The 11,538-nt window shown below is 35.7% G+C and overlaps 1 protein-coding gene across 3 annotated transcripts in view; it reads left to right on the forward strand.

Annotated features, from left to right (window-relative positions):
• Window positions 1-11,538, forward strand: part of LOC106470806 (FTS and Hook-interacting protein-like) — an 87,626-nt gene that overhangs the window by 24,321 nt on the left and 51,767 nt on the right. For all 3 annotated transcript variants that reach the window (XR_002613132.1, XM_022399450.1, XM_022399449.1), the window contains exons 4-5: window positions 4,737-4,942; window positions 6,710-6,860. Coding sequence is in view for 2 of the 3 variants with exons in the window: in XM_022399450.1 (XP_022255158.1) it covers window positions 4,737-4,942; window positions 6,710-6,860 (357 nt within the window). In the remaining variant the exon portion in view is untranslated. The remainder of the gene's footprint in view (window positions 1-4,736; window positions 4,943-6,709; window positions 6,861-11,538) is intronic.

Consider the following 11,538-nt stretch of genomic DNA (forward strand, 5'->3'; position numbering starts at 1 on the left):
ATATTTTAGGATTTTTTTCATTAAATTCCTCTTTAAACTTCATTAAATAATACAATTTTGTACAACTAATTGAATGTTATGCTACTGTTTACAAAAATAAAATCTAAAATGCAATATAAAGATAAGTTCTCTATAATTTTTTCAATTCACAACTGTGATTTTTCCCTGATGATAAGATCAAAATGGCTATGGCAGATAATGGGTTAAGGTGGTCATTCATGCCCTCACTTTGCCGCCGTTCGAACCTCTGTCTATGTGTTCTCTGTTTCACCTCTCTTTAAAGGTGTATTTCCTTTTCCTCCTGGCCTGCAGCATAACTTAAGCTACTATATAAGAATAATAAAATATATTTTTGCCCTCCATGTTACCAGGACCTTGTACCACTCCTTCTACTGTATACTTTATCTGTATTGTGCTTTCCTTCGTAATACATCTGTAGCTCAAGAAGGTCAGTCCTCCTTTTCCCCTATCTGCCTGTCCTTGTCTTTATCTGGATAGACTCCTCTGTCCTGTCCATCCCCTCCATTGTTATATTGCTTGCATGGCATCATCCCCACCTTTTTACCCCTAGGCAACTTTCTCTTCCCATGATCTGTACCCAATTACTCTGACCAATTGGGTGTGACATTTGATCCAGTTGGCCTATTCCTCCTTGTCTCCTTTCTGGCATGATTTCTTTCATGTTTCCTCACATCAGATCCATTACCTTACCTTCTCCCTTGCCTTTCACCTTCATTGGCCATTGGAGGAGAAGATTCTATGATCAAGCATGTGGACAACTCCTCACGCATTCATCTCCCATTGCCTATGCCACATCACTATTTTCGCTTTCTCAGGGCATTGCCTTCCACCTGTGGCTATTCTATAGACTTTGGCATGACAGTGACATGAGATAAGTCCTTACTAATACCTTTTTTTCTTTCAGAGACCCCTGCTTCAGCTTCATTTTGGATCCCACTTTGTGGTGAGTGGTGCCTGACCAGGTATTATGTTTGTACTCTGAATGTTTCCCACTTAGAAGGCTATAACCATTCTCAAACATCTTGCTATTAAATCCACACTGTTGATTCTTTGACATTTTCCATGGCTATGTACGCTCACCTTGAGATGGGGTGTTTCACAAGATCACTAGAATGTAAATTCTTCATGATAATTGCATCACAATACACCTATCCCAGGCCATACCACCCATGGATGGCATGGGTGAAGCATAAGGGGATTGCTGTCCATTCCTGCCATGGCTAGATTGAATAAATCAATGTAGTCTGCTTTTCAAAATTGAGTTTTGTGGTCACCCGTTGCACTGTCTCAGGTGTTGTCCTTCCTCCTGACTCTCCACTGCATTTTTCTTCCCTTTTCTTCAACTTTCAAGTGCAGTTTGAGTTTTTACCACTTTCCAGTTCCAAGCTGCTGGAGTGGTGGACCATGGAGGCATCCTCCTGAATGGGTTAATGAAATACAAACAAAATGTAGAAATGATTATAAAACCATTCAGTTGAGAGTAGTGCAGTGGTGTTCTGATGGTGTAGATGATATGATACCCTCCAATGTGAAACATACAAACAAATGGGAGTGAGCTGTCAAAATTACAGTTCACCCCTTTGATTGGGATTCCTGATCATACCCCCACCTTGATGTTGGTTCCCAATGGCCAGGTTTTGGATTTAGAGTAGAACCAATCATCATAAGTCATCACACGTGTTACAGATGTCTTTATTCCTTCCTCATTTATAATCCATCAGTGTTGTGGGTCATGGTGGAGGTATTTGCAGATTTTTACACTTCTTTCCCTTCTGCTATCCCTTGATGTTTATTATTCTGAGGATGTTTATGCGCTTGGGGTAGTTCTGGTCATTTTCACCTTTGAGGGAGATGGTTTACATTATGTCGACATCTTTTTGATACCGGATATCGGGTTTCCAGATCGATCTATCAATTTATCATATTCACATGTGCCCTGTTCATGAGTCGGGAGGTAGTGGATTCCTTCCGGTCTCATGAACTTGAGGTGAAGATGGTATGATCTTTTTTTATCTCTGCCAGATGGCTGGATTTTAGATTGTAATCGACGTACCATGGTATGATCCTCTTTCCTATCCCCACATTGATGTCGGTACCCAGCGACTGGGTTTTGGATTGTAGTTGACTTACCATTGGTGTGATTCTAATCCTATCCCCTCATGGATGTCAGTTCCCAGTGGTATAAGTTTTGGATGTAGTTGACTTGCCATGTATTGTCTGTCGCACCATAGCCACTCTACACCTAGGAGCACATCCTTTTACATTTTATCCTCTTTTATATTTTCTGGGATTGATTTTCATAAATATTGCGTGGTTTGGATCACTTTCTGGCCATAGTTCTCTTCTAATTGGATGTGCTCCTCGGTTTTCCACCCATATATGCAACATCTTTCTACGATAGGTGAAAAGTATACCTAGTTCCCCATATCAGATCTGAGAATCTGACAATCTCATCTTAAAGAGTGTCCTTTGGATGCTTTCAAAGGATACTTCTTTCCCTCACACTGGACTTTCCACCTATTCAATGTAGGATTCTAGCTATTTATGTGAGAAGAGGTAATGTACCATATCGGAAGTTATAATTTTCCTACACTGAGAATGTATTTCCAATAGATACTTACCTCTACTCACACTTTCCACCCTTCCTCTCCACAGAAAACTGGTGCTCCATCTTCTGCCAAAACTCAAAGTGATAGTTTGGTAGAATTGAACAGAGGGAGCCACATGCATCATGAGAGTATGTCACTCTTTTTGGCAGAGGGTCTATGCATGAGAGATGCATTGGAATCAGTCAATTCTAATGAAGGGGAGATAGAAGGCTTGTGGCATGCATAAAAATGTTTTTGCATGTAGAGGGCAGCACTTAACAAGAATAGCTATTTATGTGAGAGGAGGCAAGTACCTATTGGTACACACATTATAACTTTTGTGGTAAATTTTATGTTACACAGATATAAAGGTAACAAAGAGAAACCAAAATATGATCAAACTTCAGTTTTCAAAAATATTTCTTACAGAATACATCTAATATTTTAAAACTGTTTTTTCAAATTGGGTTCTTTTTTGCAAGGTTTTCAATTCACATTCTTTGTTTAAACTTTGAAACATTTTTGTTTTCATCTGAGGTTAACTATCCCTGGTAAGCTCTGTCCAACAAATTCTACCAATATATGTTGTTCATATTGTGTATTTTCAGGAACGTTAAGAGCCAGCACGGGCCCCGAGGCAAACATCCTTGTTGGGCCCCCTTTCTCTCTCTCTCTCTTTTTTAACATTTTCAAGAACTTATTAAAAGAAGATCCTAAATTAGGACAGCAACGAGCTCATAAACCAGACAAAATCATAGCAGCAGCCGTTTTTACCTCATATAAGCATAAAAACGTTAATAAAGTAATAACAAATATCTATTAAATCTATAAATTAACAAATACATATTAATTATTACTGAAATTATTATTTCAGTCGTTCTTAATGTATCAAGCGTATACATGCAAAGAAAACAATGTTTTTTATCATTAAATGAAGACATGGCCTAAAGATGCTTTGCGGGCTTTACAAGCTGTTTTAGAGGCTGTCTAGATTGTTCTTATATCAGATTAGCCTTACATTCACAAGTTCCACCTTAGAAGTTGTTTATATATATATATATTAGCTAACTTTGGAAATTTCTGCTCAAATAAGTTCAACTTTTGGGTTTGTTTACATATTTCTTCTATCAGGTTAGCTAACCTAAATCTTGAAATTATAAAAATCATATGGCAAAGTCATGGTATTTTATGATAATCATGTACAACTGAAAAAACAAAAAACTTGTCACATTTTTCCTTTAATTTCTGTTTCTTAATGTTTCCTCTGAATAAGACCGTAGGTGAAGATTTTATACAAAATTAAAACTGATGATAAATAACTAGTATATTTAATGAGATAATTGCTATGCCTTTTCTTGTATAAAGTGGTAGTTATGACTGAATTTAGTAGATTGCTGTAATATTCTAAGAAAAGTGTCAGAGTTGTTTAAGTTTAATTAATAACTCATTTGTTTTAATGAGAATGTGATTCAAAGACAAGACTGACCTACTTTCTGTCGCATTATGTGTAAGAGTGAGTTCCATTTCTGGCAAGTTCTCCCCAACAACTTCAGGTTTAGAGGTTGTTTAAACTGTTCTTTTTTCAGATTATCTAGCCCTGGCAAGTTCTCCCCAACAACTTCAGGTTTAGAGGTTGTTTAAACTGTTCTTTTTTCAGATTATCTAGCCCTGGCAAGTTCTCCCCAACAACTTCAGGTTTAGAGGTTGTTTAAACTGTTCTTTTTTCAGATTATCTAGCCCTGGTAAGTTCTCCCCCAACAACTTCAGGTTTAGAGGTTGTTTAAACTGTTCTTTTTTCAGATTATCTAGCCCTGGCAAGTTCTCCCCCAACAACTTCAGATATAGATGTTGTTTAATATTCTATTGCCTTTACTGTGATTTGGTGTTCAGATTTTTATGCAGTGAATAGTTTTATCTGTGTTTAAACTACACAACTTCAAACCTAATTACCATTGTCAAATACTAGATAATGAATGATGTTTTGATGTCAGTTGTTAGTTTTAGAATGAATTCTGCTGTGTTGTAATAATTTTCACTAATTTGTCATTAATTATCAATTCCAACTATCAAATATAAAATGTCAGAAAAAATTGATATTTATCAGTTAGAATTTTTTTCTTTTTTCAGACTCTTATCAGCCACTGCCAAGAATATATCTTGTTTCACAAACCATTTGTCCGTCCATTGCTTCAGCTTTTAGCTGTTTGTGGAGAGTGTTCACCTGTTGAGGTTGAAAAGCGATTTGTGGTACTTCTAAATACAATATGTGTTTGTATAACACAGAATCAAAACCTTCTGGGAATGTTCTTCAATGTAAATTCTGAACCAGCAAGGTAAAGTATTTTTTTATTATTTATAAAGCATCAAAGCAAGATAGATATTATCTTGTATAAATTACTCAAATTAACTAAAGTGTATTAGGCAGAAAGTGGAAGCTATTATAACCATTCTCAAAAGTTCAAATCTTGTTTTTAATTGCTTATGAAATGTTAGAGATGCAACTCTGGCTCAGTTTTCACAGTTTAGATTTTACAACAGGTATAGCTACAGATTGATAACAAAAATAACAGATTTACTTTTTGAATTATGCTAAGAATGGCCTAGTGGAGGGTCCATTGTTGGCATCTTGTGGCCACAAAAATGTTTCTCACTTTGAAAGTAATGGTCATATAGATTAGAGTAGCCCAAGAGCTGCCTTCACTCTATCTATCAGTTCAAAGGTAGGGACAACTAGTAGGGATAGGCCTTCTTTAGTTTTATATGAATGTAGAAAACAAACACTTTTTGAATTTGTTACAAGAGTAGAATAAAGAGTAGGTAATGTAAAATTGTGAAAATCATTTTTACATATAAATATTGGTACAGAGCAAGATGTACTTGAAAATTACAGTAGTTTTTAAATTTTAGGAACTACTTTCATTTTTCAATAGTATAGTGTATTTTTAGCTGATAAATAGTGGATGTCATAAAGAGTTTGAGGTTGTACAATACTTCCCAAAACAGTAAAGTTGAATAGATATATTGTTTTAATAACTGCAGTTAATCTTGGACATGATGTCTGTTATAAGTAATAGTAAAACATCATGTTAGGTAGGCCACATTGGTGAAAGCAAATGAGAATATATTATGGGTGAAAGTTCTCTTTCCATAAACAGAAATCTATCAAATTGACCTATCCAAGGCATGATTACAAAGCATGAATTAAATATAATGTGAAATAAACACATTTTGCATATTATTGTCAACACCGTTGTAATTGTTATTGGTCAAATTAATCATTTTCATTTGTACAAGGAAAGGGTCATAATTGGTCAATTCAGTGATGTTTTTTTACGTGCAACTGAGATTTTAAAAACTTTAACCAGACTAGAGTGATTAACTGGTTTCTAGCTGGCAATATTACAAGTTGTAAGTAACTTCTGAATTTCTTTTTTCTTCAAATTCAAGTTAAAATTTAATTCTGAAAGTTGTCCCAAATGGCTCAAAATGCATCCATAAACCTGTACAACTACAGAGCTTTTGGGGGCCTAGGCAGCGCATAAACCCCCAACCAATAGATTTGTTTCAGTAAAAATGATCATTGGATACTCACCCATACTACATCTGCCATATCCAGTGCCAACAAGGCCTTTTACCAAATACTAGGTCTCATTAGGATGGCTGGAATATAGAAGACGTAGGGGTGGTCTGGGTGCTACATATACATCATAAGTTTTCATGGGCAGCAACTGTTAAGGTATGAATCAGATTAATCAAGTGAATTGTAATGCTGACTGGAGTACAGTACACATAATTATGAATAGATAAAACAACCTTGAACTCCAGAGAATCTTTCAAGTTGTTTCATTTGCTCAACTTTTTGGCTTTTCACCTTCATCTAGAGCATACATTTTCTGTAAGGAACTCTATGACTCAAATTAAGAACATTGTATATTAAGAATTGCTGATATGTGGTGATGAAATTTTATAATACAGCATTTGTATGTTGCTTGTAGAACTGTTCATTGAATTAAAGTGGTGGTTCAATAATTTGAATATAATCAATATTTTGTTCTGGATTTACTACAAGGTTTTTAGTGTGATTATGTGCCCATGTTTAGGTTCCTCATATTTTCTCTTCTGATACCTTTTGTTCACCGAGAAGGAGCTATTGGTCAACAAGCAAGAGATGCCTTGTTGCTCTGCATGGCTTTATCAGGAGAGAATGAAAGTGTTGGATTATATATTGCAGAGCACTCCAATTTTTGTCCTGTAAGTAGATACTTCCTTCTAATAGTTGGAGTATATCTCTGTTATCTACATTAGTGAGAATATAATAAGAAACTTTAATTTAAAAGTTAGTAATAATATTATGAATTAAACATTTAAATGCATTTCATTAGTTGACCAAAAAATATACAAAGTTCCTATTGATTTTAAAAACTGCACTCCTTAATTTTGTTGTCTGATTGGAGGTTTCTGTAATGTACTACTGGCCTAGAATGTACTCGTAGTCATTCCAAAGTTGTACCTTTTTTTTTTATAGAAATTTTGTCATATACTGTGGCATTCCATAAATTGTCATCAACCTAGAAGGTACCTGTAGCTGTACTTTAGAAATTTGTTCTTAGATTGTAGTTCATTACTAGTCTAGAAGGTACCTGTAATCATTACAAACTAGTAGCTATTTTGTACTACAGAAATTTGTGCTTTAGATTAGGAGTTTCTATAAGTTTCTACCAGTTGAGAGTCTACCTAAAGTCATTGCAGAGTTGTAGCTATTTTTTATTTAAAACTTCCCCTGTGTCTATCACAGATTATGGATGTCTTAGAGAGAAATACTTAAAATCAGATAGACTTACCATAGAAATGCTGTGAATTTTTGTTCTTAATGTCCTTGACACAAGGCATAGCATACTTTAACTTAACCAGAATTCTCCACTCTTCTACCTTCCATGTGATTTATTGTGCTTGATTCAGGAGAGCGTACATAATTTTAGTTTTCTTGCCATTAGCCAGATTTGTTTTTTGACTGTCATGGTGTTAATTTTACTCACAATGAATTATGAAATTAAGGTTAACTATATCTGTCAGTATTGAAAACTATACAACTTCTTTGGAAGACTTACTTGTCTGCCACTAGTGTGCAAGGAGTTTCCATAGCTGTATTGTAAACAGTTACTGTTGATCAATGTATTCAGGCCCTAATTCTATATTGTCTACTGGTGTCCCGTTCATGTGGACTCCTTTAATTGCATAATATCCACCTTTCCCTCATGATGATGAAGATAATAATAATAATAAAAAACGTTTGCTGGTTTCTTCACCTTTATTGTATGAAGAGCACGATTTGTTGCTTAGTGCTGATTCTGAAGAAACTTTTGCTGGTCCAATTTCTCATTTACTAAGGAATGTTTTAAATCTAGAACTGATTTTTTAATACATGAAGGAACTCATGTTGTTAGATGGTTCTGTCTGTAAATCCTAATGTTCCATGTTGTACTGAATTTTAGGTCATTGGTAATGCTTTTAGGAATCACTTTATTATCAATTTTATATAATATGATATAGAAATGCATGGAACAATTACGAGAATGTTCATATACAAAGATCCTGGTGTTTTTATATCTTGTTTATTTTCAAAAAGTACATTAATCTTAAGCAATTTTGCATCTTTATTCAACTGGATGTGCCTCCTCCTCCTCCTCTTTGGGACTGTAGGGTTCCTGGAAGGGCAATCTCACTCTTTTTGAAAACTGATGCCATAGGTGTACAGCACTGGTGGGGGTTAAAATCTCCCCTGCAGTCATAATGGATGGTATCACCTCACTTTCCTGCCCCAGTCATAACAAATGGAATATGTTTAATTTTTGATGCCTTATTTCCCGGGAAATAATTTCCTTACATTGGAAAGAATAAGCCTAAACGAAGCTAATATTACATAGTATCTTAAGGAAACAAACAGTCAATGACCTGTAAATTTTTTAAACAGAAAAGCGATCTTGGCTAATCATGTTCAATGTTTTCATTTTAACCAGCTTGGCTTCCTGCCAAGAACAGTAAAGTAGGAAAACTAGACTTGCATTGGAACTCTCACACATACTACTATACCATAATACATTCACAATGCCTGAGCTTATATATTGTTGTTCATATTCAGAGTTTGTACCCACCTGGAGAAGCAAAGCTAGCCTTATTTTATTTATTCTTATTATGTTTTGTACTGATCAAAACTTTCATGAAATTTTGTTTCCAGTTATCATTATTATGTTCTGTTTAATTTATGGATTTTTCCACTTTTCTCATGGCAGCTAGGCATTCCGTATTGGTAATGTGTGTCTAATGTTAATCTTATGCCTATATGTAGGGAACCAAAATAGAGTCAGTGTTTCAAGTGTGATGATTAACTATGAAAATTCTGAGTTTGATTTGTGAACTTAATGATTTTAGTTTATCAATAAGAAGTTGAGACAGCCATGTTAGTTTTATTGTTATAAGCATCTATACTAGAAATTAGTCTCACTAAATATTCATGATATTAGCATTTGTTTTTGTTGCGAACTCTTCCTTACCCATATATATGCACAAAACATTGTGCAGTACAATGCATGGTAATGTAACTAACTGAGCTATATACACAGTACTGTGTTACCACACAACCATTCATGCTCAATTGAACTCCATACAAAATTTTACATGCATAAGGCAGCACAGAGATGCAGCTTGTGCACGATAGAAAGTTTAGTGACTATAACATCATTTTTAGCCAATCACAAAAGCAAACTTTTCCTGATGTTTTCAGCCCCATTTGGTAGATTGTACCAGCACTTCTCTTGTAAGAAGTACATTCTTTTTCAAACAAAAAAGATGGACCAAAAGCATTTTTGTGGGAGTTCATATTGTCAAGTTCGTAGTTAGAGAATTTACCAATGATTTTGGTCAAGAATCAAAGTCAACATTACATGTATAGTGTGGGCATGGATAAGTGTACAGTATACTGCGATGCTGTTTTGAGTAAGGGTCTGTTCCAAGGTGCTAGTCATTGTTGGACAAAACGGAGGGTTTAAGTTCGTTGTCTGAGGAAGTGTTGAGTTTTCTCCAATGACTGTTAAAATTGAGTGATGGTTGAGAGTAAGGTGATGTTCTGCCAGTGTAGATACTCCTCTTGCTATGGACCTGATGTTCAATTCCATATGCCGCCTGGCTATGGATTGGACGATTTTTGCCAAGATGCAGTTCACCCCTCTGGCTAGGCATCTTCCTTCCTACTGTCAACCGGATTTCGGTTCCCCGGAGGTACTGGTGTTGGTTGTATTGATCATGCACACATGATAATGTGGGTCCTTAAAATGAATGATCTTCTTCCTTTCCGGTTGAATGAAGGAGGACCCTCTCCCTATCATGTACGAGATACTTTTATCATGGTTCTTCTGGTGTTGGTTGAGATTGAACTCAATTTTACAGTCTGCCATGCCCTAGCTACTCTACAACAGGGGTCCCTCCATTTATTTCTGGGGTCCTCCAACATGATTTTGTCCTTATTGCTACACATCAATTTCATGGGTGAAGAGCATATCTGGCTTAGAAGTGGGTGGTCTCCCATGGGCTTCCTTTGGATGCTTTCTTCTAGGTACTGTTACACTGGTCCCTCCACTGGGTCAGTGTGGGATTCTAGCTATTTTGTGAGAGGATGTAAGATATCATATTAGAAGTTAATTTTTTTTACACTGAAAATGTATTTCTGAAAGATTCTTACCTCTTCTCATACTTTCCACCCTTCCTCCCCACTTCTATTGTCTTTTCTTTTTCTGTTGCTCGATCTTGAAGGGAAGTTGGGCTAAGCTGCATAGAGGGAGCCAGTTGTGTTAGGAGTTATGTCACACTTCAATTGGTGGAGGGCTGTCACATGCTATCACACAGCTGCCTCACTTAAAAACATTTGAGGGGTAGGTGGGAGTACCAAGGCAATACAAGTCAGGAAAATCTTTTCTGTGAGAAGAGGTAAGAATTTCTTGGAAATACATTTTTATTGTAGTAAAATGTTGACTTTGTGTCCCCTAGTCCATTAAGTACAAAAAAGATGATGCATTAACCCCGTCAGTTTCCTTAACAATCTTAAACACCTCAATTAGATCCGCTCTAACTCTTCTTTTTACAAGTCAAAACAATTTCAGAGATCTTAGCCTGATATTGTATGACAACCTTTCCATCCTAGATACCATTCTTCTTTGAACCCATTCCAACAACTCAGTATCCCTTCTGAAGTAAGGAACCAAAGACTGAACACAATACTCCAAATGTGGCATAACCAATGACCTATACAATGAAATTATAACCTCTTTAGACTTGAATTAAATATTTCTATAGATAGTACCTAAAATCCTATTTGCTGTGCTAGCACGCTTTTTGGATGGCATAACTCTCTCATCCTGGGCTTGGTCCATTTGACCGACCACGTGACCTCTTTGTACTTGGCTGAAGTCTTCATAGATTTAATATTTCTAACTTTCAATATACGTTGTATATCTTCACAAAATTTGGCAGTCTCTCACATACTTCCTGGTCAGGAGTTGTTACAAATTCATCCAAGCTACTCATTAACTTTCCCACAGGGACGAATCTTGTACTGTGAGTGAAATTGACGATATTCTGTTCAGAATACAATGTTATACAATATGATTTGATAGATTAAAACCTTGACTTTCTATTAGTTATAGGTAATATATAATGAAGCATAAAAGAGAATTATCAACGAATTGTGAAAGAGAGGATGTGACAGGTGGGTGTTGCAGGAGGGGTTTGATTTTCTATTCGATATCTCTGTAACCAAACAGAGTTGAAGGCTATAAGAATTATGGTTTGTTTGAGCAATAACAATTTTATAGAGTATTTTACGTTTAAATTCTTACTTTTTCGAGGGGTGGTGGATAAAATAGGGATGATGACATGC

This window comes from Limulus polyphemus, unplaced genomic scaffold (assembly GCF_000517525.1).
Source record: "Limulus polyphemus unplaced genomic scaffold, Limulus_polyphemus-2.1.2 Scaffold4228, whole genome shotgun sequence".
NCBI lineage: Eukaryota > Metazoa > Arthropoda > Merostomata > Xiphosura > Limulidae > Limulus > Limulus polyphemus.